A 27,403-nucleotide genomic window follows, 5' to 3' on the forward strand; every position below is an offset into this window, starting at 1 on the left:
CCTCCATCACCGAGGGAGAGGAGGATCCGGTTGTGGCCAAACCGCAGTGAGTGGCAGAGCCCTCTCCCGGTGCTGCCACGCTGCCTTTGGTGCTCCGTGCCGTGCAGTCGGTGAGTGCCAGCCCATTTCCCAAATGGCAGCGGTGACTAAGCTGCCCCGAGCAGCTGCCTCCAAGGTCTGTTCTTCTGTGAGAGATTTATTGCAGCGAGCAGAGGCGCTGGGATGTGGTAATTGCCTTCATTCCCAGACGAATACCCCGAAGAACAAAACCCAGTTGCCTGTGAATCCATGGTGTGATTCAAATATTCACTGGGAGGGGAGGAGTGGGAACTGTGTGCCTGTTGCTGTAGCAAAAGTGAGCAGGCATTAATCAAAAGAGCAGCTGGGTCCTGTGAGGCAGGGAGCGCTGCTGGCCCATGGAGGTGGCCTGGGCCCTCCAGCCGTCCAGTCCCCTGGGGCTGCCGCAGGTCCGGGCTTGAGGCAAGGCCAGAAGGCTGAAGCCGCTTGCCGAGGAAATTGCAGCAGAGCCGCGCTGGAGGTGCCCGGCAGAGCTCCTGCGGGTTTGACTCGGCCTTTCAGCCCTGCCACTGCTCACTCCATCAGCCCGGGTCTGTTTGTCTTCCCAGACATCTCTGGAGCTTCGCCTGTGCTCCTGAGCATGCAGATGTGAGGCTCTTGCTGCTCTGAGGATCCCTGGGAACTCCCCCCTCGCCTGATTTTGCTGCTGAGACCACGTGCCAGATTTCCTGGGAAGCTCTGTCGGGACCTTCCATGGAGAAGTGATTCCCTGGGAAGAGGATCCCCCGCACTGCCAGCACGGGCTGCCGCGCAGGGAGGACCGTGAGTGCTTTGCTCTTGGCGAGCGCATGGGGAGCGGGGTGCGCTGGCCTGGGGGTGCGGGCTGGGGGTCCCCGAGCCCGGCATCGCCCCGGGGACTCGGTGTCGCCGTTCCAGCGCCGCCCGCACAGCGCAGCCCCGGCCCCGCGAAGCCGCTGCTCCTCTCCGAGCCGCCCAGCCCGGCCGTGCCGGCGGGGGACCCGGCGACGGAACCGGCAGCGCTTTTGTGCGCGACAGGCCCGGCGCGGGGGGGCTGCGGAGCGGAGCCCAGCGGGGCTGCGAGGGGCGAGGTGGCTGCGGTGTGCGGAGCGGGGTGCGGAGCGGGCGCGCAGCGGGTGTGCGGAGCGAGAGCGGGTGTGCGGAGCGAGAACGGGTGTGCGGAGCGAGAGCGGGTGTGCGGAGCGGGCTGTGCAGGGCGCGGAGCGGGAGCGGGTGTGCGCAGCGGGTTGCGGAGCGAGCGCGCAGCCGGTGTGCGGAGCGGGGCGCGCAGGGCGCGGAGCGGTGGCCCCGCGGAGCAGGGCGGACCGGCCGCGGAGCTCACTCTCCGTCGGGGCCGGCGCTGCCAAACCCCCGCGCTGCTGCGCGGCCCCGCGGCCAGCCCGGCTCTGGGGCTGGTGCTGCCGGCGGCTCTGCTGGAGTCGGCCCCTTCCCGCGGGCTCCCCAGGGCGTTATTAGACCCTTGCTGCCGGCTGCATCACTGGGCTCCCCAGTGCCCTGTTTTTCCGCCAAGATCATGTTCCAGGTGTGCTGTGGTAGCATCTGCAGGAGCTCCTGGAGAGGTGCAGAACCGGGGCCGTGGGTGCGGAGCAGAGGTTGGCGATGCCCGTCTGCCCGCCCTGGCCTCCACTGGCACCTGCCCGGCGCTCAGACCAGTGCAGAGCCAAGCACACCTCTCCTTGGAGGGCTTGGAGCTGCATTCCGTGTTTATAAAGTCACTGCTGAACTTCAAAGACTGTTTGTGAATGTATTTTGAGTTTGGGCTTCTGAACTTATCTCCTTAGTCCCTTAGCAGCAAAGTGCTTAAACGTGTGCTTTTGCTGTGCACGCAGGAGAGCCCCATTGAGAGCAGAGAGATTACTCACGGTGTCAGTGCCGAGAGACAGCTTTAGAGCTTGTTTGCATTGGAGAACACATTGCCAGTTTCCATATTTGTATCTTTATATACCCTGATCTACGACTTTACGAGACTTTTATATGGCCACACACTCAGGATGCCCCGAGCAGAGGTGAAGAGACGGGCTGCTGCTGGGCAGCTCTCTGGGCTCAGGAGCACGGTTCTGATGCTGGGCAGCTCTCCGGGTTTGCGAGCACGGTTCTGATGCTGGGCAGCTCTCCAGGCGGCTCCCGGGTAGCGAGCTGCGTGTTCAGGCGCTGCTCCTGGAGGCTGCATTTACCGATCTGCAGGATCTGCTGTGGTGCTGTATTTCTGTGTGCTTTAAAAGACATGAGAAAAGCTGCCAGTGATTTGATGCTGTTCAACAGTGCGATTTATGATGGCTTTTTTATTTAGTTAATGCAGATAAACAGGCTCTGCTGACTTGCACGTCTATTAATATCACACATCTGTATATGTTTTATGATTAATTATTCTGTTTCCTGGAAACAAATGTTAAACTGAGACCTTGAGTTCTTTAAGAACTAAGAATTATTTTGAAAGGGTACTACCCAGGATGGGTATTTCAGAGACAATTGTTTTCTCATTTTTGATTCAAGGCTTTCTGAGGAAAGCAGCTGTGTCTAAGAACCAGCTTCCTGCAGAACGCTTCTGTCTCTGCCCTGCATCTCTGGTCATACTTTGTTTATTCTAGTGAAGGGTGAAAGATTCCAGCTGGTCAACATGGTTAGAGGAGACTCAAGACCCGATTCTTGGTTCTTCAGCTTTCTGGTGAGTTTTATAGTAATTTTTATAATTGAGTATTTGAGATAATATTAATGCTTTATATGAATGTTACAAAACATCCTCTCCAACAGGTCGTTATTCTGTCCAGAAGTCTCTTTGCCTTTGCAGCCCTTGCCAAGAATCAGACTTCTAAAGGTTAGTGTTTTTATCAGCACTTCTGCATGTTTTAACAAGCAATATTCAAAACAGAGAAACAACACATAAAAAAGGTGTCCAGTGGCAGAAACGAAGGTAAAGAGACTTTTTCCAATACCCCATTTTGTGCCTGAAATTATGTTTGCATAGCTAAGTATTTGCTTGGCTAACTGACATTTCTGTCCCAAGTCAGCTAAGCAGTGTTGGTCTTTGTGCCACTGTCACTGAGAACAAAACAGATAATTTTGTGCTGGCAAATTGCATCTGCAAATACATAAGCTGGGAGGAGCTGGGAAATGGAGATAAAATTATGGGGGTTGCCCAGGCAGGGTTTGTAAATGTTTGAGGATGCTGCAAGTGTATGTGGCGCAGATCAGTCAGAGGCTGCAGAGTCTTTCTGTTTCTCCACCTTGTGTCTTTCTCCAGGTTCTGCCTCTGTCACAGTTGAGACCTCAGGACACATATACGAATATGTGGCCACTGCTTTGGACTGGTGGCATGCAGACAGATACTGTGAACAACGCTTTGCTCTGTTGCTTTTTGAACCCCAAGGCAGTGAGCAAGCTTCCTTCAGCAAACTGCTGCAGTCGCAGCACGTCAGGGGCTCTGTCTGGCTGAACGAGAGGGATGGTGTCCTGCACAAACCCAAACAGCGGCGTGAGTGTCAGTGGGCTTGGGCTCTTTGAATGCATGTTCACTGCTGGATCTTTTCCTGCCCAAAAAATTAATTTGACTGGAAAAGCTACAACTTGATTTTTATTGTCACTGTGGTAACACCCAGGACCTCCAGTCACAAACTGGGACTGGCAGCGTGGACAGCAGTGACCCCAGCACATCAGCTGCCTGGTCACTGTGAAGATTTTTAACACATTGCAACAGAAGGCAGTTGCAGAGGGGCTCGTCTGCTCTCTCCTCCCTTAAGGCAGGTCTGGCTTTCCTCAGCCTCACTGCTTGTGACCTGCGGGTCCCGCAGGGTGATGATGCCAGGGACAGGGCCGGGAGGGCGGGCATTACCAGGCAGCAGGGCACCGCACGGCAGATGCCTCAAAGGTGTTATTTGACTATGGTCTTGGTTGATATAGCATGGGGTGCTTGGGAACGTGCTGTTCCTTCCAGATCCCTTGTTTGCAATCCTATTTGCTAGAAACCTAAGTTTCTGTAAATGACACTTACTGAAATGATGCAGTCCCAGCTTGCCTGAGGTCCCCTCCAGGCACAGGCGCAGGGGAAGCTTTGCTGCGTCCTTGCTCACAGGGTCCACAAGTTCTTAGCTTGAGTAGGAGAAAAATGAAAACGATGGTTTCCTCCCAGTAGAAGACAAGCAGACTTTGGCTCATGCTTCTTCCTTTATGCTGGCTGAAATTTCTCCTTCTAGGGGACCACGTTGTACCAGTCTTGGTATTCGGGGAAAAAACAGACACAAAATACGTGAAGGTGCTCTCTGACTTCCCAGCTCTGCCTGCTGTCACAGCCTGCGCGCACCTCCAGTGGGACACCAGCACCCAGGAGATCGCTACCGTCTTCTCCTACGCTGTGCCAGCTTTCATTAATGAGTTCCAGCTCCGTGGCTTTGTCGACGAGGAGGGCTTTGTTCGGTTCGCTCTCATAGTCCATGGGCACCATTCCCCTTACCTGCCCGTGTTCCATGCTGACAGACAGTGGCATCACTTCTGTGTGACCTGGCAGCGGCAAAATGGGACCTGGGCCATCTACGCTGATGGTAAAAGGAGGGCGTCTGCCAGCGGTCTGTGTGCTGCGGGGCCGTCTGCCCCCCAGGCCATCTATGGCCAGGGGATGTTCATAATTGGGCAGGATCAAGATTCCCTGGGGGGCACCTTCAAGGAGAAGGAGTCCTTCAGTGGGAACATCACTGACTTGCACATCTGGCGGAAGGTCCTCAGCGCGGAGCAGATTGAGAAAGTTCGGTCATGCTCGGTGGTGGAGCAAGACCTTGTGTTTGAGTGGAGCTCAAACGCTCTGGAGGTTGAGAGCTCCGTTCAGGAGGTGACTCTGCAGTTCCTTTGCCCAGGTGAGTCTTGTTCCCCTTGGCTGCTTCAGCTCCCTCCCACCGCCGGGGTCAGCACGCAGGGACGGCCCGAGAAGCAAGTGCCATCCGTAGAGAGGGAATTCGGTGCAGTTTGTGGAATGATGCTTCTCTTTTGGGAAGGAAAGCACAAGCAGATTCAGAGCTGAACTGAGCGGTTTCCAAATTGTACTTAACGGCACAATTGTCACTAAAGCGTTGGTCATTGCAGACCCCTGCAGTGACCCTCGCAGAGATGGCTCAGATGTGCGGGGTGGATTACAGGCTTTCCTCCTACTGAGAGAAGTGGTTGACTGGTCAGTGCTGCTGTTTGCTGGGGTTTGCACACCGGTGCTTCAGTGCTCTGCTGGGAGCAGGGATTTGTCCTCAGCCAGCCCAGCGTGACATTACCGATAAATCACAAACCGGGGACCTGGCACTGCCACCTCCTCTGGGTTCTTCTGGAGAGCCCAGGCTCATCAGTGGCAGATTCTGAGCCCAGTCCCTGCTCTGGCTCAGCCCTGGGGTTGCATAAGGAGCAGTTTGCACCTTTTGTCTTCAGCAGGGTGTGTGTTGCTTGCAGGAAACTGCCTGCCGGGGGATGGCATGTCCCTGGGGAACGTGGACCTTCTGTTTGTGTTTCCACAGGGCCTGTTGAGGAATGCCGAGTTTTTGAAGTTGGCAGCAGTGGATTCAGTTACGCATCTTGTTTGCAGTCTTTGCCTTTTATCTGCCGCTACAGAAAGGGTACAGCATCTGGTCTTTATTTATTTGTTACTTCCACGGCATTCACTCCTGGAGGTCCTAGCTAGGATGATGGCCAGTCATGGGGAGGCCTCATGTCTGCCCTGAAGACATTGCATACAAAACATGGTGTAACCGTGACTTTGCTTCAGTTTCATGCACTCAGGTTATTTTGGTATTCTCCAGTTAATCAGTGCTTGTACATGTAACACGGCTTCTGGATGCGATGCTGTAGAGTCCCTCCCAGTCCAGGCATCTCCAGACTCGCTTGCATTGGGAGGAGGCAGAAAATAAGTGTTAGACTGTCTCTCCAGATGGGATCTTGTACTAGAAGTGAAATACAGTTGTGAAATCTCTTTGTCCTGACTGTCCTCCCACCCACCACCTGAGGACCATTCTACAGGCTTTGCACATGGCACATGTTAATCGTGTTGCTAAACACCAGAGCAATGGTTGTGCTTTCGTTTTATTCCCAGATGCATACTGGCAACTGAAAACAGCTCAGCTGGAATCCAGCCGTTCGCTCGCCGGTCGTGTGAACACACTTGCAGAGAGGACGGCGGTGAGTCCTGCAGCCCCGCGCGGCAGCGACACCGGGAGCAGGCGGGACGTGCTGGGCTGGGCTTGCTGGCACCTACCGGTGTTTGAGGTCACTTTGCCAGCTGTTGTGCCTGTGGCCTTTTCTGAGCTGCCGTCAGAGTGTGGCCACCACAGCTGTAACTCATGCTGTGGTCAAACAAGGGAAGTGTTGCTTCAGACTGACTCCTGTCATTGAGGTTGAGGGGCTGCACAAGAGAGTTCAAAATGTCAGGGCAGATCTCCTTGCCCTAAGATACACCTGGCTGGCCGGGCAGATGTCCTCACAGCAGCGAGGGCATGAGGGGCATTGCCAAGGCATAGCTGATGGTCAGACAGAATCAGGGCTCTTTGCTGAACTCAAACATCTTTTCCATGACAGATTCTTGAGAACATCTTCACAAGTGATGCCCAAGATATGAACCTCTCTGTTGCTCTTGGTGCTCTTGATGTCTTGGCAACTGTTCTGAGAGAACGAGAGACACCTGTGCTGGAGTCATTTGACCTCCTTGCAGTGCTTCGGTTACTAAAGCAAGTTTCTGATGTGGAAGTTCAGGAGAGAGAGGACCTGAAGATGCTGGAGCAGCTGGGCCAGTATTACATGGAAGTGACTGAGCTGATCTTGGAACAGCAGAACATGGAAACGTGGTCATCAGTCAGCCAGGTAATGGTGTCACCAGCAGTCTGGCCACATCCGTTGATCTGGTTGTGTGTGCAGCTCCTTGGCCTGCAGTATGACCACAGGCTGAGGACCTGTCCTGGCATGCTCACATGTAGCCTTTCTGGACGTATTCTGAAGCTTGTGAAGATGCTGCAAGCCTGGGCATGGAACCTCTATGTGAGCTCAGCTGAGCACCAGCTGCCTTACTGTTGCCTCAGTTGCTGAAGATGCAAATGAGTTCTTCTGCAAACAAATGCGGTCAAGTGGTGCCTTCCTTGAAAACCCCTCCAGTGGTTGTCTCAGCTCTCTTCAAACTTCTCCCTTTGTCAGACTGGATTTACAGGATTACACACAGTTGGCGGATTCCCGGAGCTCTGTAGATCCCCTGCTCCCACATCCCGCGGTCCCTGGCAGGGCAGTGCCCTTCGCTTTGTAGTTTGTTGTATTTTCTGTGGGTGGGCTGCCAAGGAGCTATCTGTCATCAGCCCCCGTGCTGGCCAAAACACTGTCAGGCTTTGTGTGAGTGACTTCCATCATCCCACCCCCGTCAGCATTTTCTCCTTTGGCTTCTTCCCTTCTCACGCGGGTCTTTTGTGTCTGTTGTGTGGCCCGTACTCCCCACCTGCCTCTGGGAAATGTGTGACAGTGTCTGGCCTGGCCAGCGCTCCAGGAACCAAGCCAGGGACCTCCAGAGACTAAAGGATGCTGAATAGCTCAAGTTTACCTCATCGTTAGAGTCGTTTAGGTCTCTGTGGCCACGATTACTCACAGCTTCCCGATAGTGGCATAAACCCAGCTCTGGCCCAGCGTAGCTGGTGCAGCAGATGTATCTGTTGAAGGAGAAGGAGGTTGAGTTTCTGTACTATGGGGGTGGCACCTGTGCTGCCCAGCACACACAGGACCCTGAGCCATGGGGCCGGTCACCTACTGCCCTTCCAGCAGCAGAGTCTGCTTTGGAGTGAAACCTTTTCCAGGAAGAGAGGAAGGTTGTTCTACAGCTTTGCAAAAGTCAGGAGTCAGGTGTGGAAAAATCAGTACTTTTTTTACAGAGGCTTATTTGGTTAGTTATTTCCATGCTGGTTTAGTGATTTTTTATAAAGACAGCAAGTTTCCCTCATTGCCAGTCTTGTCTCTGTTGCTGAAGGAAGTGGGAACATTCTTTATTGAAGAAATCAAAGAAAAGCAAAACAGAAGCCCAGGGTGCCGACTTCTCTTTTTCTGCCAAGGACCAAGCACTTAAGAAAACCCTTGTGAGCTGTGGGAGGTGTGAGCTGGTGATGCAGGTGCTCGTTTCCATTGCTCTCTCTGTGTCTGCAGGTTATCGGAGGGCCCATGGCTGTTGTTGAGCTCTGCGACAGAATGGTGTCACACTTGGCCCCGCTGCTGAGCGCGGGGAGGACGAAGATCACGATCCAGCACAGGAATGTCGGTGAGTGGCACTGGCAGAGCTCGGGGAGGGCACTTCCCCGGGACCCAGCTCAGTCAGCCCAGCTGGTTCCCAGTCCAGTCCTGGCACCTCTGCGCCTCTGGCTCATCTCTCGTTAATACTATGGCTTCCTCCCCATTTCCTTCGTATGAAGTGTCACAGTGTGGGGGACATCTCTCACACTGGGAATTGTAAGAGACCTTTGGGCACAGGAGACAACCTGAGCCCAGATACACATGATTTGCGCTGAAAGGGGTCTGTGTGCTGCTGCTATGAGTCTGGGCTGGGGTTATACCATCCCTGTGGTACTTTGCTGTGGCAGTAGCTCTGGAGGAAGGCTGAACCCTGGGTCAGTGCCTGATTTTACCCCTCCGCAGGGCTAGAGGTCAGGAAGCTGGAGCTGAACAGGAAGGAGCTGGGCAGTGAGACGTACCTGGTCCGGAGCCCTGAGAAAGGCAGGCATGACCTCATTGAAGTTCCCACAGAAGAACTCCGAAGACTGAAAGCCAGAGGTGGGTTGTGACTCCTGTGCTTCCCTGGGTCTCACTGTGGCACTTCTGCAGCATCATCCTTGATGGCAGGAACTCTTTACCTGCCCACGTGCAGTCTGCAGAAGCGTGAGGAGGAGACGCCCGTGGTGAAAGGGAGCTGGGCTGTAGGGGAAGGATAATCTGCAGCCTCTCTACAGGCACAGCCTGAAGCTGTGGGTTCCCTGGGCCCCCAGAATCACCCCCAGATTGGGACGGCAGTGCTGAAGCATGGGCTGCTCAGAGCTGCCCTGTGTGCTTGTTCCCATCCCCAAATGCCCTCTCTGTCCAGGTCTGCGCAGAGTCATGGTGAAAAACATGTGGTTTGGCTACGGCTCCCTGCAGCAGTCCCTGTCCAGCACTGAAGGCAGCGCTGCCATCCAGGATGTGGCTGCCTCTGATGGAGGACAGAAGTGAGTGGAACAGAACCCCCCCGCACCCCAGGGCTTCCCCCTTGGCACCACAGGATAATTCATTTCCAAGTCTATGTTGGGTCCCAGTGAGACTGGGGTCACCTCTGCCCTGCTCCAGCCATCCCGTTGCTCCTTGCCTCCTGCTTTCTTCAATAAGCGTCTGGTGACCAGACAACACAAAAGGGAGTCGGTGCTTTGTGGAGGCAGCGGCCTGCGGCTGCTCCCCGGGGAGCTCTCTGGACACTAGGTGGGGATGGCAGCCTGCACAGCTCCACAAGTGGCTCAGAATCTCTCCACTTGTCTCGTATAGTGTGAGATCCTGTTTTCTGAGCGCATCTCGAGGTTCCTGTGCTTTCCCTCGCAGGTACCTGGGCACCACGGTGGGCACTGCTGTGATCTCGTCCACTCTGCTCAGCGACCACCAGGAGATCAGCACGTCTGTGCGCTACCGCCTGCAGCACCACGTCCAGGTACCCTGCGAGGGGCTCTGCTTCCCCCAGCAGTGGCACAGAGTCACAGAATCATTTGGGTTGGAAAAGACCTCTAAGATCACTGAGTCCAACCGTAAATCCGACACTATGCAGGTCCACCACTTCCAGGGATGGTGACTCCACTGCTGCTCTGGGCAGCCTGATCCAATGCTTGATAACCCTTCCACTGAAGAAATTTTCCCTAATATCCAATCTAAACCTGCCCTGGTGCAACCTGAGGCTGTTTCCTCTTGTCCTATCACTTGTTACTTGGGAAAAGGGACTGACACCCACCTCGCCACAACCTCCTTTCAGGTAGTTGTGAGGAGCACTGAGGTCTCCCCTCAGCCTTGCAGGCTGTGCCTTTGCTCCAGGCCCCCGAGCCCTTGGGCGTAGGGGTGTCCCCTGCCTCGGCTCCTGTCCCCAGGGAGCTGTTTGTCCTGTGCTGACAGACCTTGTTGCAGCCCAGGGGCTGAACCGCATCCATGTGCGCACAGGACGTGCACAGGTGGGTAATTTCTTCTCCCTCTGCCCGCAGGACCTGCCTGACAAGCTGGTGGGACCCGTCTGCGCCTTCTGGAACTTCAGCCTCAGGTGCCTTGTTTCAGTTTGGATCCCCAGATTTATGACCTTTTACTTCCACTGCAAAACCGAACATAACAATATAAATATAATGATAAGAGTAGGGATCTGGAATTCTTGGCCTTGTTTGCATGCTGGCATCCTCTGTCTACTGGAATAGAGCTCTCTCTGGGGGAGATTTCCTTTGGAAAAGTCACTCACAATCAAGTGACCTTTAATGAGGTATATACAACTAAAATGGAAAGCCCTAGTTAATTATGGTAGTCCCCTGCAACAAAGAAGGTTTAAGATATATGACTCAACAGACATGCAGGACTCCCAGCCTCGTAAATACTGCTTGACACCAAGATGTGTTTTTGCCGAATGTCACCACAGCGAGAGCACTGAGACTGTGATATATTATGGATTGGTAATCAAGTCATTCAAGTGCAAAAAAACTCCCTAGAGTCACAGTCTTGTGAGAGGCATGGATCACTTTGGGGACGGTGGGAAGAGGGTATTTTTGGAAGCAGCTGGTTGCTGCACAAGCAGTTCCACCAGCCCTGCTCTGAACTGGATGGTCCCTCGGCACCAGGGCAGTGCTGCCGGGTGAGGACAGGGCTGACCCGCTGCAGCCTGCACAGGGCGCTGGGATCCGCTTTGGCAGCTGCCTGTGCAGCGAGAGCAGCCAGCTGAGCCGGGCTGGCCTGGCCTGAAAGTCAAGGGTGTGGTGGAAGCGCACAGGGCACGTGGCAGGCCAGGCTGACGGACACTGGACATGTCTGGTCCAGCGGTGCTCTTGTCAGTGTAAAAGGAGCTGTGAAAGGAGCTCTTCCCAGAGCTGGGCAATTACTGAGTTCTGTTTAAAGCAGTGATGGCTGAACTGTGCTTTTTAATGCAGACATCGACACTAGACTTACTTTCTTGTGCATGTCTGATGGATAAAGCAAATCTGACACAGGGTGACCCAAAGGAAGGTCCATATGAAGAGCTGTCTCTGAGGTCCTCTTCCTCATCTCAACTCTGCTGCTTCTGAAAGAATGAAATTCCCTTAATGCCTTGGCTTTCTGTTGAAGCGGATGTTAATTTCCATGTGTTTTCCGATTTTTTGCTGCACGTTAGCCCAGATGCTGGCGGGATGTGGTCCACAGCCGGCTGCCACGTGGTGACATCTCTCCCAGACTCCACTGCCTGTTTTTGCAACCACACCACGAATTTTGCTGTGCTGCTGCAGGTGTACGAGATGCAGGTAAGCGAGGAGCCTGTCTCTGCTGCTCTGTGGGGTGGATGCCAGAGCCGCAAGCAGTCTGTGGTTAATTTGGGGGGTTTTGTGTCTTCTGTTGTTTCATGGTTGGAGCAGAGGACCGCCAAGGAGGAGCTCGCTCTGCAGACCTTGACTTTTATTGGATGTGGAGTTTCCTTCTGTGCCTTGATTGTTACCTTCATTTTATTCTTGGCAGTTGGGTAAGAAAAGTCCAGACACTTGTAGCCTTCTCTGCTAGTAAGAACATGTGCCCCTTTCCTTGGGCTGCATCTGAGACCTTCCTCTGTCCTCCCTCAGTGTCCCCAAGAGCGAACGAACAACCGTGCACAAGAACCTGATCTTTGCGTTAGCGGCAGCAGAAGCTCTGCTCATGTTCAGTGGATTGGCCAAGACCAACCAGGTAAGCTCACCAGAAAGTGCCTGTTCAGCCAGCAGGACCAGGCCCACTGCAGCGTTATTGTCAGAGCAAACAGCGCAAAAGGGTCGTTCCTTTTATTAATGTTTCGTTAATTACCTGTAACTTGCATCTGGGTAAAAACTGTGTCTCTTTGGAGATAGCACATCTGCATTGTGCAGTCTGTCAGGAACATTAACTTCTTTATTCTGACACCTTGTTTATGACAAAAAAAAAATTCTTCAGGAAATTTAAGTAGCTGTAAAACAACAACGTACAGTTCTGTCCCTTTCTGTGTCCTCTTCTGCATCGCGGGGCTGGATCGAGAGCTCTGAGATGAGACCTGCAGAGAAAGTCCAAGAACTGCAGGAAAAGGTGCCATCAGTTCCCTCTTCTGTGGTTTGAGATGGTCACAAGATGAAATGAGTGAGCGCTGCAGTGGTTGGGCTATTCATGTTTTGCAATTTCAAGTACTCTTCCTGATGCTTGTGGATGTTGAGATACATTTCTGCACATTCCACAGCATAATTTGCAGATTACTCTTCCTCCTGAGCGCACCCACGCAGGAGCTCCAGCAGACTCCTCCCAAAGCAGCACACCGTTTCTTTTCTCCGCAGGTGCTGTGTTTCACCGTCACTGCCTTCCTCCACCTCTTCTTCATGGCAGCCTTCTCCTGGATGCTGGTGGAGGGGCTTCTCCTGTGGAGCAAAGTGGTCGCAGTCAACATGAGTGAAGACAGGAGAATGAAGTTCTACTATGTGACAGGCTGGGGTAGCTGCAGGCTCCTCTGTGCTGGGGACTCAAAAAATGTGCCATTCTTTTCTCTTGCCAAAGTTTCAATAGGAGGGATTCCCTGGTAGTGGTGCTGAGTCACACGAAGGTTTGGTTTGATTCCGTTTGAGAGCCCAGTGTCACTGCTCTGTAGAGGTTTTCTTACCTTTATGTGTCAAATTGTCGGTCTTAGAATCTAAGTTAAAAAGAATTTCTGTTATTTTTCTAAAACCAAGATTTCAATACAAAAACACGGAGGAGGAGATTGATGGCAAGTTCCTGTTCTTGGAGAGCATTACTGCTGTCTGATAGTAATTAAAATATAAATATGTTCCTGACTAAGCCCCCTTTATTCTGAGTGAGCCCCTGAGGACACAGGACTCACTTGAATACGCCAAGTTTCATATCAAAGAGGAGCCTCTTTATGTTGGTGCTCCTTGCAAAACACACCTCGCTGGGCACTGGAGACCTGGTTAAAATATTTTGGATTGGTTTATGTCTTTGATTGTCCATTTTGTTAAAAAAGCAATCTGAGGAGTAAATTGCTTTGGTCAGGACCCAGGACTTGGAATGCTTTATACCTTGGAGAATGATGCTGACAGCGTATAAATCTGGTCTTGCAGAGCCGGGACAGATTTCAGCTGCAGTAAATTGATGTTGCTCATGGGGTTTCAGAGGCTGGGCTGGCTCGCGGTGCGGCTTGTCTGGTCACGGGCATTTCGAAGCAATTGTCTGGAGCACGGCTGACCTGCGTGGGTCATCTCTGATTTTTCTGGGAGGTTAATCTGTGGTTTTTTTTCTGCAGGCCTCCCAGCCATTATTGTGGGTGTGACCCTTGCAACGTCCTTTAACAAGTACATGGCGGACAACCATTGCTGGCTGAACGTTCAGACCAACGTCATCTGGGCCTTTGTTGGGCCTGTTCTCTTCATCCTGGCCGTAAGTGCCCAAACCTGCCGGGACGGGTAGTTCCTTGTGTCCGGTTTTAGGAAAGCACCGCAGAGCTGGGGCGGTCAGCTCTTCTCTAGCTATGGTGCTTGCTTGCAGAGCTCATCACACCTGCTGCTTTTGTAGAAGAATTTTTATTATGCTTTATATATACGTTCACAACACAAATGAATCTCTTTAACCAAAGCAACTTTTTGATTTTGAAAAAAGAAAAAGTGCTTTAGGAAAATTTTGCTGACCAGTTCTTGTATTGGCTGTTAAATGAGGAATGTAGATAAGTGTTGGCTGTGACATTGCCTTAGGTAAAGGTCTCGTTTTAATATTGGAACATCTATGTCCTTGAAGTGGTATCGGTATCGTCAGACAGCATAGTGGCAGAAAGGGTGGAATGTTTAAGGGGTCCAGAGTAGACACTTAACAGGGGTGACATTGTGTAGAAGTTTTGAGATAAGTTTTATGCGTTTCGTACACGTGTGGGTAGCTTGATGAAGCATGTTACTCACTGCTTTCTCAGAGGTGATACATTTCTGCCCAACTCCTGACACTTAGTTGTTGAGTTTCCAGCAGAGATGTCTCACCCCACTGGGGCTGAGATTCCAGCAGGTCGCTGGGTTCGACGGCTCTTTGACAGGTGAACACCTTTGTGCTGTTCCGGGTGGTGATGGTGACTGTGTCCAGCGCTCGCAGGAGATCCAAGATGCTGACACCCAACAGCAGCCTGGAGACCCAGATTGGAACACAGCTCTGGTGAGCAGGGAAGGGGCTGCTCTGGGTGTGAGCGTCCCCATCGTCTGCGGTGGCGATGGCGTGCGTGGGCGCGCAGGTCACGCTGCCGAGCGGTCTGCCCCGTCGATACCATCAGTGCTGTGCTGTGAGCAGCTGGCGGGTGTGCGGGCATCCTGGGGAAGAGGGCAGCAGCTTGGGGTGTCCCGAGGAACCCAGGGACCCAAATGGGTGCCCAGTTTCCCTGGAATTTTATTGAGCTCTGAGCTGTAGAAGCAGCTCCTCCTGACTTCCCAGAACACTGCAGTTTGGAGGGGTCGTCACCAAATTTGTCTCACACCCTTAGCGCTTGTGTGTGCCCTGCAGAAGGATGCCAGCTGTAGAGAGCGTAGGGGGTTTGGCTATTCACCATCATAAAAAGCATTTTCTGTATGAGTTTGGGACTTGGTGGATTGAAAGTTGTGCTGATGGGGATCACATACTTGGGGAAAGGGGCGATGTGGATTTCTGTAATCAGTCAATATAGAGAGACCTCTAAAAAACTGCTGCTGGAGTCATTACTTTATCATCCTCTGTGAGTCTTTATTGTTATTAGCTGGCGCCGGATACCCCTGCTAGACACGCATTGTTCCCCTGTATCATAAATAAATTTTCCCAAATTTACAGAAGCACAAAGATAGGGCATTGCTGGAGGGCAGGGTGACATCCATATGCTAGTAAAACAAACACAGAAGCCCTACTTGTAGCAGAAATTGGGGGGAAAATAGCTGTTTTCTCATGGCTAAAGACGTCAAAGAGCTCCCTTCTTGCTAACTTCCAGTGATAGATAAAGAGCAGAGATGGAACAATGGGGGCTGGGAGGTGAAATGTTTGGTTTTTCTCCTCTTAGCTTGTTTTGTTTCCAAAGAAATTTGTTTGCAAAGGAATTTGTTCCATAGCTACCATCTTGGGTGCCTTTTGGTGGACACGTTCTCAAAGGCACTTGCTGGGGAAGAGAGCTGTCTCCAGCATGCAGGCAAGGAGCATTTCTTCTAAACTGCAAGACATGGGTGCTCCTAAAGCCATGGAGCTCTTCCCAGGGCCGTTCCACCCGTGTGCTCTGTAACCTGGTGCAGGTGCCCCAGCCAGATCACAGCGAGACCCCACACAGGGTTTGCAGAGCCAGGCAGGACATTTGTCAGGACAGCCCAGGGCTCAGGGACACAACAGGGACCCCCGTGGAGCGCTGGCGGTGGGGTGGGTGCCACCACACGGTGTTTCAGCTTTGGAGTGTGCCCGGGTAACCCTGAGCTCTTCTTCCCGGCAGGGCCACGGCCAAGCCTGTCCTGGTGCTGCTGCCCGTGCTGGGGCTGACGTGGGTGTGTGGGGTCTTCGTCCACCTCGGCATCGTTTGGGCCTACGTCTTCATCGTGCTGAACTCCCTCCAGGTGAGTCTGTGCCGGGTGGATCCTCACTTCACAGCCAAGCAGGTCTCTGCGGTTTCTTGTGCTTCAGTGCACTGGCTTGCAAGACCTTGGGTGGGTCAGGTCATCTCCTTCACCCTCTTCATTCCTCTTTAGGAATCATCTGGCTATGGTTTTAAGGCTATTTGCTTGCGTTGGTGTCTTCCAGGGCCATGTCCACGACTATCATACTTCAGAGTTGTGTTGTTAGTATGTTAGTGTTAATAGGGATCTCTATAGGGCATGAAGTAACCCTGGGGTGTAAAACAATACTTAATATTTGTTTCTAAGTTTACTGATTTCATCAAAAGAGTTTAAAACTTTAACCAGCCTGTATGTGGTTAGGAAAGCAAAGAACATGGCATTAGTCACAGCAGCCAGGAGTGCTCAGTTCTGCACTGAGCTAGGACTGTTCCCAGGACCGTGAGATATCTGAAACTCAGGAACACACGGGGACAAAAAGTCCCAGAACATGTGCTTGCCACCTGCGATTCAAAGCATCAGCCCCTTGTTGGCAGAAGCTTTCCGAAGCTGGAGAGCAAGCAGCTGTAGATGGAGCTAGAGCAGCGCTGACACTGCCGCTGCCCCCGCAGGACAGGACCCTCCGGGCAAGGGGACCATGCGTGGGCTCAGTCCAGCAGGAACAGTGCCCAGGGTACCCGCACAGGCCACATGTGGGCTCAGTCCAGCAGGAACAGTGCCCAGGGTACCCACACAGCCAGCCCTGGCGCTTTGCACTGCAGATTCACAGAGGTATTTTTCAGAGTGCCTTGGCCAGTGCTCGAGGACAAATCCTGCTCCAGGGGATCCAAGTCTAACTGCTGGGATCCAAAGAGATCTCCTTCCCCTTTTTCATTTGGATGCACTAGGGAACGGCCATCGCCGCAGCTCTCTCGGATGGAGCGGCAGTGTTCACAGGGCTTCCCTCTGGCACACTTGGCCGGTTTCAGCGCAGCGTTGGCCCAGCTCTCCAAGGGTGGATGCAGGCGTTAGCACCACGTGCACAAGACGAGTGGTTGCTCCAGGGATGTTCTCCCTGTGGCTGGCGCTGGTCCAGCGGCCGGGTGCTGCTCACGCACATCCGTCGGCTCTCGGATGAGGATGTTCCAAGGCCAGACAAGGGCCGCCTCTCCCCGCCTCGGCTATTAAGGCTATCAGAAGGGTGGCAGGAGGCCTTTCCTAACTGTAATTAAAGATAGCATCAGTTCTTCTTGGCTCCTCGTGCCATGCTTAAGTTATTTGAGCAGAAGAGAAGTGCAGGCTCAGTGCTGTGAAGACGTGCAGTGAGCAGGACTGAGAACAGCACCAGCATCTTTTCATTCGCAGAAAAAACCAACATTTCTCAACTTGGGTGAACTCTGTGGAATTGAGAGAACGCAGGGACAAAGCTGACCCATTTCAGCCCCTTGCTGACTGTCTTGTGGATGGCCTTGGAGCTGCCTTTCAGGCCAGCGTGCTACTTTGCGTACAAGTCTTGTGCAGGAGAGTTTTGCTGCTGTGGTTGTTTGTTTGTTTGACTGCCTTGTGTTTATCTGTGGAAACCAAAGCCTGGCTTCAAGGTTACTCTGTGCGTCGACACCGAACATGACGGCTTCTGCAGCCAGGCAGCGCAGGAATTCAGCGCAGGGACTGAACAGCACCCTGGTGCGGCTGTGCTGGTGGCTGCCCATGGGCTGGCGAGCACCGGCAGCACCTTCCCTGCAGCCCACGGTTTCTGAGGCAGCAGCACCAACACCCTGCCAAGCACCCAGTGCCGGGCAGAGGTGCCTGCTGTTGAAAACCAGTGTAGGGAAAACTGGCTGGCTTCATTGGGACTGGCAGAGATGGAAGGGTGGTCCTGAGGCTGGCAGAGGGTAGGGGCTCACAGAGCCGGTGAGGCGGGAGCAGGAGATGCCATTGCTGCCAGCTGGGATGGGAGGAGCACATCAGGACATGGGTGTTGGACAGACAGACACCAGGCAGGAGCATGCATCCTGCTCTGCGGGTCCCGGCATGTTCTGTGCTGTCCTTGTGGCCACCCAACACCTTCCCTGCTGTGACCAGGGAGCCAGGGCACTGCAGGCCCTCCTGGGAGAAGATGGCATGTAGGCAGGAGCGCAGGCAGGAATGTGGGCAGGAGCACGGGCAGGAGCTGCCTCCTCGAACCACGGCTCCACTTCCACGCGCCGCTGCAGCTGGGCCTCCTCTCCCTCCCTGCTCTCCTCCCAGCAACCTCGCCGCCCCCCCCCCCCATGCTCATCCAGAATGATTATTTCAAGGAAGACCTGCCTTGGCAGCCTGGCCAGAAATCTGGTCTGGGGGAGTGAGCGGCATTGCTGGCTGAAGGACAGGTCATGGCCCGGCGCCAGGGTACTGCTACCATCGCGCCTGCCAAGAGCTCGCAGATGAAGAGCGAGGCTCATTGAAGACAAGATGGATGACTTTTCTTGTTGCGGCTGATTTATCTAGCTGCGATAACAAACACCCCACAGAAATAACATAAATCTGGTGGGCCGGATAGGGCTGCCTTAAGGACAAAACTGTAGCTCTGGAGCTGTAATTAGCCCCAGGCTGTGGCCTCCAGGCGATGCTCGCTCCGGGCACATCCCGGGCACGAAGCTGTGGCCGAGCGCTTGGTCGCGCAGAGCGTGTCGCTGCTCGCTGGCCTCGGTGTGCGCACAACAGCGCGGGCTGGGCGAGCAGGGAGAGGGCGGCTGAGCCGGTGCTGCCGGAGCCTGGGCGCGCAGGCGGGAAGGATTGTGCAGACCGGGGCTGAGCAAAGCCTCTGGGTGCGTACCCTGCTGAATTCGGGTCAGAGGGTCCCGTTGACGCTGTGGTCTGTCTGCGTGGGACAGAGGAACTGTCCCTGGCATCTTGTTGTGCTTGGTCTGCAGGTGACTGGCAAAAGCCCCCCAGGTCTGTGCTCCATGGGAAGGGAGGTCTGCTTCCCAGATTTCAGTTCCTCTAGCAATCAATTCCTGGCGGTTTCTGCTTCTGAGAGCTGAAGGTGTTTCCTGGGTGATTTTGCATGTGCCAGTGAATGGGAGTACAGGAGAGCTTTGGACTCGGGAAGCCGAGTGCCCAGTGAGAGATGCCCACTCCCCCCAGATGAAATGGGGGAAGAGGAGAAGGAAGAGGGACTGGGGCAGGAACCATCTCTCCTTTGGATTCTCTGTGAAGAGCCTGGTCTCGAGTGTCATTTTCAGGAGGGTCCTTCCTGCCCAGCTGTCCCTGGCTGTGCCATGCCCCCTTAGCCAGGGTCCTCACCCGTTCCAGCGCTCATCAAACTCGTGTCCTCACAAGTAGCACAAACCAGCTGCACATCTCTAACCCTTCCTGTGCTCTCTCCTTTGCAGGGCCTGTACATATTCCTGGTCTATGCCATCTATAACAGCGAGGTAAGCGATGGCCCGGATTGGGGCTCACTGACTTGTCACAGCAACTGTTCATTAGCGGTCAGGGGTAGCTGGGAATGTGGTAGGTACAACAGCCCGCATAAGCCTGACTGTGCTACTGGAATGGTGGTGGCTTTTCCTCCATGACTTGCTGGTGGATCTCTTGCTCTGCTAGAGCTCCGGTGGCCGAGTCTAATGTCCTTGCTCTGCTCCAGGTGAGGAATGCCATCCAGAGGATGAAGGACAAGAAGAAGGCACTCTCCTTCACAGTAAGCCCTGGTGCCCCCCTCGTTCATCTTGCACCACCAAAGGAGGGCCCTAGATGTATGTGTGGACTCCTTCGAGGAGATGATCTTGGAAAGAAGTCTTATTTTTCTTGTCTTGCGTAGAGAGCCTGACAGAGGCTTCTCCCTTCTGTGCAGTCCTGTTGGACAATGCAGCCCCCAAGATAATGTACCCTGCCCAGGCAGCAGCCTGCTGCACCGGGCTGGGGTGAGAGTCAAGGGCCCAGGGGCACAGTGCAGATGAAATAAATCCTTACAGGTGGACCAGGGTCTAGCGAAGACTCATGTTGCAATTTTCACTGTCCTGTATCACTGCCCTGTCATTGCAGAACTGCTCTCATCCCATCAACTACTTATCAAGTCCCAGAAACACGGCGTCCTGGGAGACGGGGAAACGGAGTCCTTCTGCAGCCGAGAGCGCCTCGTCGAGCCCTGGGCTGAAAGACCCTCCAGTGAAGAACATAACCAACAGAGGTAAAGAGGGTTGTCACTGCTCTTGCCCCGGACTCTGATGAGATCACAGTAAAATGTTATTCCCAAGGCTTGAATTTTAGTGTAAATTCGCTTGGCACTGTGCTGACTCGTTTGTACACTGTGCCTGTGGGAGTGCTTGGGGTCTGGTGCTGCAAATGCAGGGCGGGATGAAGGATTCCGGGGAAGGCAGGGACCGTGTGCACGTGGATCTCAGAGGGGTCAGGGACTCCTGCAGGCTGGCTGGGCGCGGACGTGGGGGTCTCATCACCATGTCATGCAGCACTGAATTCTCTTGAGGCAAGAATCCATGTTTGTGTCTTAAAGTGAATTTTCTGGAGAAGGGGAGGGAAAAGTGGAGGTAGGAAATAGAGCTTTTAGCTTCTGGAAGAAAATGGTGTTGCATGGTCCGATCAATTTGTGGGTGCAATTATGCAGGTAATGTGTTTGGTCTCTTTGCTTCAGTGGGAGATATTTGGGGACACAAAGCACTGACTTCTGAGTAGAGCATGAGTATTTCTACTCTCTGGTCTCCAAACTCACTGTGCTGCTTCATCCCCTAGGAAATTTTGGAGCCAAAATTCCCATGGGGATTTCATCAATTATGTCACCTGAGAGACCGGTATGTAATGTCCTCTGCTATTCTTCCACCTTCAACCATACACAGAGCAGAGCAGTTAGGCAGGAACGGTGTCTGGTGGTTCCAGTGAGGGGCTGGGACTGGGGACCCCTGGCAGTGTTACCGGCTCTGGCACAAATTCAGGGTTTAGGTTGAGTGAGTCCCAGGAGCTGTGACTCCCCGTGCTGTGTGCAGGCTGAGGGTGACGCTGGTCCCTCTGTCCCGGAGGGTCACGGGGGTTGCGAGTGCTGGTCGGGGACCGGGCAGCGTGGCAGCTCAGCACACGTGCTCTGCTCCTGGGGCCCGGGGTGCACGGGAACAGAACAGAAGGAGCCGCTGAGTTTGAGCCGGTAAAGCACCAAGCAGGGGTCGGTACAGACCAAGGCAGGAGATTTCCCCCAGGGACAGCAAATTAAAATCGGGCAGCAGGGACTTGCTGTCCTGTGGTGGGCAAGTGGCATCTGCCCAGGGAGGGCAGGCAGGGCTGTGCTGCCTGCAGTGTGATGCAGAGCTCAGCAAGGTATGGCCTAAAGCAGGGAACAATTTAAATTTAACTACTCTTACACCACTTCCATCTCCTACTATTGAAATGATCATCAGTCCTTGTGCACTTGACATACAAGTGCTGTAATTTCCCCAGAATAAAATCCAACACTACTTTCATGAGTCTCTCACTGAAGGATCTCTCTCTCCCTCTCTAATATTTATCCTTTGAAAACCTGTGTCACATAGACAGCTCTTATTTATCCAATAGATAATACTTCTATAGCTGGCATATCGTTTTGAAGCCACTCAATAAAATCCATATTTTCATCTCTCATGATTTATATTGTGGTTAATGCCGTTCCCCCTCATGCTGAATGCTGACCGGGATGCATTCGCAGGTGATGCTTTTCTCAGCCAGCCAGGTGCTGGCTGTGTAAACCTGGACCAGGGCTGAGCTCCTGGCACCAGATACGAGACGTGGGCCAAAGGATTAGCCAGGGGCCCGAGGTCCCTGAGCCAGGGAGCATCAGGAGGCAGCAGATCCTCTAAATGCCAAGGCCGTGGCATTTCCCAGCAGGCAAAGGCAGAAAGCGCTTTCTTCCATGTGAGGGTCACCAAGGACTTAGCTGTGTCTTTTTCTGCTTAAACTTTGCATTTTTAACGTATTTGTTTGCTTTCTAACTAACATGGATGCAGCAAAAGGCGAGGCTGATGCCGGTGCTGGCTGGGGAGGGGGGACACGTTCCCACTGTCCCTTGGTGTCCCCCGGTGTCCCTGGGCATCCTGTGAGCCCCGGCCAACCCCCCCAGCCCCATCCTCCCCGCAGAGGTGGCTGGTGCAGCCGTGCCCCCGGTGCTGCCCCAATGGGTGCTGCTTTCTGTGCTCCTTAGTTATATAAATCAGGGCTGTTTTTCCTGCTCCCTGGTGAAATGAGTCACGGCACTCGCTGGAGGAGCGGTGAATTAAGAATGTCACTGGCAGCTGCACAATAGTTTGGATGAAGAGAAGATGCTACTTAAAAACGTTTGAAAACACTCAAAATGACAACACACTGGGCGAGCGAAGATACAAACACAGATGAGATGTTCTTTGTGTTTCAGCTTTTTTAGATGTTTTTTTGGTGATGTTTATTGCTGCTGGGCTTGGAGCAGGAATTTCACACCTCAGAGCATTAACCATCCCTTAGGCACAGGGTGCGGGTTTGTCCATGCTCTTTCCAGCCAGCACTGGGGAGAAAGTCTCTCTCCTCTTTTCCTGGATGTTCCTGTGGTCTCAGCACAGTGTCCAGGTCACCCCGAGAGGCGCAGCTCTGTGCTCTGCGAGGTGCCCGTCACTTGGGGACCAGGATGAAGGCTCCGGTTCCCAGCTGGGCAGTATCTGGGTGGGAGGATGAGTGTGGTGCCGGGGGAGCCGTACCTGGGGCAGGGGATGCCAGCAGCGAAAGAGCCAGATCTGTGCCTTCTGCTAACAAATGTTCTCCCCTCTTTCAGGCTGTAGAGCTGACAGCATTCAAATCTTCAGGTAACATTTGCCTACCCCATTTTCTTTAATCTTTGTTACTGCTGATACTGGTGTTTGTGGTCGCATGGTGGAGTGCTACCCAGAGGGCAGGGGATTTTTGCTCAGGCTTTAGGAAGCGTTTTATTTCCAGGCTGCCCTGGTGGCTGCAGTCCTGGCCAGGCTGTTGGGAGATCCGTGTCCCCCCAAACAGCTGAGGGACGAGGGGGCTATGGAGCCCTGGCAGCTCCGCTAGCACTGCCGGTCCCTGGCAGCACCGGTGGCTCAGCCAAGGGTCCCCATCTCAGGGCACTTGCCTGGTTTCTACTGTGTGTCTGCACCTTTCTTGCTGCCCCTCGGTGTCCGCAGCTCGCTGCACGCTGGCTCCCGCGCCGCTCTGTGCCCATCGCGGGCCATGCCGGGCGGCAGAGGGGCAGCCGGTCCCTGCAGGTACCCTGGGCTCTCCAGCTGCACATCCCAGCATGGCCGGTCTGTGGGGCTCAGCAGGAACCCGCACACGCTGTTTGCCACGACCTGGGCCGTTTTCAGAGGTGGCAAGAGCTCTTTGCTGCCACGGGGTATTTAGAGCAGCAGCTGCTGCAGAAGGCACTGGCGGGTGTTTGCGGTGACGTGCTCCCAAAGAAGGGCAGCCGGGGAAGGTGGGGTGTTCAGATGGTGCTGGATTTATGAGCTTAAAAGCAGCCATTTAGCATCTTCTGTTTCAGGTTGTAGAAAGGCCAATGTCACCATGGAGGTGGCTAGAATTAAAACCAGAAATCCCTCCTAAGCCCCAGACCTCTGCTTGGCTGCAGTGCTGGGGAGAGGCCGGGCCGCCGCAGCTCCCTGCTCCCCCCGACCTCCCTGCCTGGCTTTGGGCAAGTCACCAGCTCCTCTGGGCACAGGTGTAGCATGTTTAGCTTTATTTTTTGTTACCAGCCACTGCTGAGTCCTCCCAGCACTCTCCATGCAGGCCCTGGGTGGGGTCACTCCAGCAGGTAGTGCAGTGAAGAAGCAGCGGGGATAGATTGATATCATTTTTTCTGCATTGTTACATTTTCTTTTGTCAAAGGAAGCAGAGCGTTAGCAGATTTCTGATTTTGCTCTACATTAAGTGTCTAAGCAGGGCATGCTTAGACTATTTTCGAGACGATGCCACCCAGAAGCATCGCAGCTTTCCTCCCCACAGTGGACACATGAGCGAGGCAGAAACGGTGGCATCTGGGAGTGAATGTGCTGCAGCATTTCAGGCGTAGGAGCTGGGGTCTCAGAGACAGCACGACTGCACCCAGCACATGCGTTTGTGCTCTGCTCCCCCACACTCACCCTCACCTGCTCCTGCATCTTTTAATCCAGCCACATCTGTAATTAAACTCCAGCTGTGCAAAGAGGCGGGTTGTTTAGTTTGGCTTTGTTTTCTCAGGTAAGCCCTCAGTGTATTTTTAAAAGCCTGGGGCTGCCAGGATGAGGATGGTGGGGACGCAGGGCCGTCCCCTCGCACGCCGGTGGGAGCAGGGGGGTGCCGGGCAGTGCTGAGCACCCAGCGCGGCTCCTCGCGCACCCGGGGCCAGGAGCCCTTGGCCGGGCAGCCCTTCAGCCTGAGGTGAAGGAGAAGATCTCCTTGAGCCAGAAGAGCTCTCCTCTGCACACTTGTGGACGTGCAAGCCGGCGTGCGGCACAGCACTGGTGCTGGCTGCGCTGGTCCCGGGCGCCAGGCTCAGAGACAAGTGCTTCCAGCCATTGAAAAAGAACATAAAAGGCAATAATGCCCAGCTGTAGTAATGCCTGGAAGACCCAAGGGCAGCTCAGTGTTGCACAGGCTCCCGTCTTCACAGCTTGTTCAACAGAGCAAAATGCTGTGCAGCTCTGTGGATAACAGCTGCCGGGGAAAAAACCATGAACCTGTGTGTGCTGGTGAATGGGGGACAGATCATTTCAACAGACCCACTTCCCCTCTCCTGTTGGTTTTCTCCCAAAATACTTTATGGAAAAGAGACATTTTTCCACAAGTATCGTTATTTTAAAATTTCCAGCTAGCTCTAATGGAACGGATGCTGTCGCAGCAGCCGACTGGCGGAGGCTCATGCAGAGACCTCGAGGAGCCACAGCCCCACGGGGAGCAGGCGGGAGAGCGCTGGAGCCCGGGCACGGGTGGGAGACTCGCAGCTTGAGTGGCTTGGTGGCGGTCGCCCAGGAAAGCTGAGCTGGACCTGGGGTGGGATCTGCCTCCTCTCTGCTCCAGCGCCTCAGCTGAGCTGGACCTGGGGTGGGATCTGCCTCCTCTCTGCTCCAGCGCCTCAGCTGAGCTGGACCTGGGGTGGGATCTGCCTCCTCTCTGCTCCAGCGCCTCAGCTGAGCTCCGCAGGCACCGCGCTGGCTGCAGCAGTGGGTCCGGGGGGCAGGATGGGCTCCCCATGGTGCCTCAACACATATGAGGACGATGACAGATAAAATGCAGGTAAATACCAGGCCAGCTTCCGAACCACAGAGATGCAGATGTTTGCAATGTGGCTGTGGCTGGGCGGCAGGCGTGGGCTCCCTCCCCACCCCCAGTATTAGGGCTCCCCCCACAAAGACTCATCCGCTCGGAGAGGCCGCACTTTTCCGCAGTAATGAGCTCCAGCCCAGCTGTACAAAGCTGCGTGTTGCCGCGAACACGCTGCCCGGATTCATTACACCCTTTATGTAAGCAGGGGATGGCCGGGGGGGTTCACATATTTGCACAAACAATAAGTACCGTCTTCCTTGTCTTGGCAAACAAGAGCTCCAAGAGGCCTCCACATCCTCCATCTCTTCAAGTGATGGCTGCTTTGTTTCCCCACGATAATTTCATTATTCTGTTTGAATACATTTATATGTTGCTAAGCCACACATAGCAACATGGATCTTGTCTCCATGGCCCAGCCTTTCTGTGATCAATATTGGGTAATTCTGCAACTCTCGCCATACCGTGTTAAATAAGATTGGGTTTAAAATAATTATGAGTCTTTGGCATTCGAAGCCAGTGAAGCACCTGAGTGTTGTGGGCACTCGGAGAAATGCAGACCCCCCCACACCAACCCCTGCGGCGGGATCGGTCCTTCCAACGGGCAGAGGTACCTCGTGCCCTGATGGGAGGGGGTGCAGCCCGTGCAACATCCGTGCTCTCTGCCACGGTAGCACCGGTATTTTCATTAAATCCCATTTAAACGTCAGTCTCCAGCACTCTCAGAGTGTGACGCTGTGCACAGTGGACTAATTGCTGAGCAGGGGGAAGAAGAGGTTTCCTTACAGCCCCGGTCTTGTGCACAGAGGCTGCTTTGGCTCCCTTCCATAAGAACCAAATTTGAGAGATTTCTAAAGGGGCAAGGGGAGGCAGAGCCCATCAGCAAAGGCAGGGCTGGCTGTGCCGCGTCCTACACGCTCGTCCTACAGCAGGTCTGGGCTGCGCTTTCTCCCAACGTGCTGGGGGACCCCACTGGTGCACCTGCTGTCCCGGGAGGGACCCCCGCCCTCCGTCCTGCCGGCAGAGCTGACGCCGTCTCTCTTTTGCTTTAGGTTTCTGAGAGCGAGTTTCGGGGTGACGGGCCCTGGCGCCGCGGCTGGCCCAGCAGCCGGGAGGACGGCAGGTCGCAGAGGCGGCTCCCGTGCGCGGGGCTGGCCCAGCTGGGCAGAGCTGCTGGCCCTGCGCTCCCTCCCAGCAGCATGTGCGGACAAACCAGGGCAGGACTGGGGCAGCGTGGGGTCCCACGAGCTTCATCTGCTGCTGGAGCCTGCCCTGCTGCTCTCCAGGGACCGTAACCGACGGGCAGGTGCTGAGAAACGCAGCGGCTGGCTTCAATCCCTTGCTAACGCAGCTGCCTTCAATAGCAGCTTCTGCCATGTAGGACAGAACTCTCCCTGCTCCTCCCGGGGCTCCCCCGGCCGCGTGGTCCCTCTCCAGCTGGGGTTGTTTTCTCTCCCTCCATTCTTTGCATCCAACTGGTTCTCTGTTACGTCCCTAGTGTTTAGGGCACATCAAATGTGTCAGAGTTTTTGCTGATTATGATGACAGTAAATGCTGATTTTAAAGGCAACCTTCCCTCCTTGTATCCTGGTTGTATCCTTCCCTCCTTCCATCTGCAGAGTGGGCTTGTGCGACGCCTCACACGGCTGAGCACAGGGGAGGGTGATGTGGTCGTGGTGCAGGGGACAGGATGGGAACAGGGGACAGGATGGGTACAGGAGAGCAGGTTCCCATCTGCTGCTTCCCACCACGCTGCGCTCCCTGGTCTCAGCACAGCACGTGCTGGCCCACAGGTATTTACGCGCTGTCGGGAACTGCGGCTCTGGAGCAGCTCCGTGCTGCTCAGAAGCGTGAGGTGTGGATGCAGCATCGCTCCGGGTACCGGAGTCAGCCAAGCAGCATCTCCAGCCGCTGGGGCTGGGGACAGCCAGGGCATGGGGCACTTCCCGGCACTGAAATACGTACAAATGGTCATCAAACCTGTGGCAGAGCTCTGTGCTTTGCTGTGGTTTGCTCCCTGCATGGTGCCTGGCACGCCAGGGCCGCTTGGCCACCGTGACCACCAAGGGCTATGCGAAAAATCCGGAGTCTAAGCTAATTGCCCATAAACATTGTCATCCCTGAGCTCACTTGCAAAACACACTCAGAGTCGCTATGGCAATTCCCAGCAACACTTTGAACCAGATCTTGACTCACCAAAGCCTTGAAACACACCACAGCAGCCATCGGGCTCCCGCAGCCGCAGTGTCCCCATCCCACCGAGGGCAGGTGACGCTTGGGAGAGACACCGTGGGCAGCGCTGCGTGACGGGGCCACGCGCTGCTCTGCTGCCAGGAGAACGGGGGCACCAGCAAGGAGAGTTAGAAAGACCATCA

At 54.3% G+C, this 27,403-nt stretch overlaps 1 protein-coding gene across 6 annotated transcripts; it reads left to right on the plus strand.

The window, feature by feature from the left end:
- The first annotated feature begins 400 nt into the window (after positions 1–400).
- On the plus strand, positions 401–27,398 carry ADGRD2 (adhesion G protein-coupled receptor D2). 6 transcript variants are annotated; one of them, XM_065854019.2, is made up of 26 exons: positions 401–840; positions 2,646–2,722; positions 2,809–2,872; positions 3,299–3,529; positions 4,248–4,901; positions 5,544–5,642; positions 6,116–6,201; positions 6,598–6,879; positions 8,194–8,305; positions 8,680–8,814; positions 9,122–9,242; positions 9,607–9,712; positions 10,251–10,306; positions 11,396–11,522; positions 11,634–11,737; positions 11,835–11,937; positions 12,549–12,702; positions 13,508–13,641; positions 14,282–14,397; positions 15,680–15,800; positions 19,151–19,192; positions 19,405–19,458; positions 19,803–19,947; positions 20,508–20,566; positions 22,540–22,570; positions 26,081–27,398. In XM_065854019.2, exons 2-26 carry the CDS (start codon positions 2,675–2,677, stop codon positions 26,086–26,088), a joined length of 3,192 nt encoding a protein of 1,063 aa, XP_065710091.2. In that variant the 5' UTR covers positions 401–840; positions 2,646–2,674; the 3' UTR covers positions 26,089–27,398. The 6 variants fall into 6 exon arrangements, with proteins under 6 accessions (XP_065710091.2, XP_071673354.1, XP_071673353.1 ...); XM_071817253.1 differs by lacking the exon at positions 26,081–27,398 and adding an exon at positions 23,659–23,933 and having other exon boundaries at positions 2,551–2,722; XM_071817252.1 differs by lacking the exon at positions 26,081–27,398 and adding an exon at positions 23,659–23,933.
- Positions 27,399–27,403: the final 5 nt, after the last annotated feature.

The sequence above is a fragment of the Patagioenas fasciata genome, chromosome 20 (assembly GCF_037038585.1).
Source record: "Patagioenas fasciata isolate bPatFas1 chromosome 20, bPatFas1.hap1, whole genome shotgun sequence".
NCBI classification, from domain to species: domain Eukaryota; kingdom Metazoa; phylum Chordata; class Aves; order Columbiformes; family Columbidae; genus Patagioenas; species Patagioenas fasciata.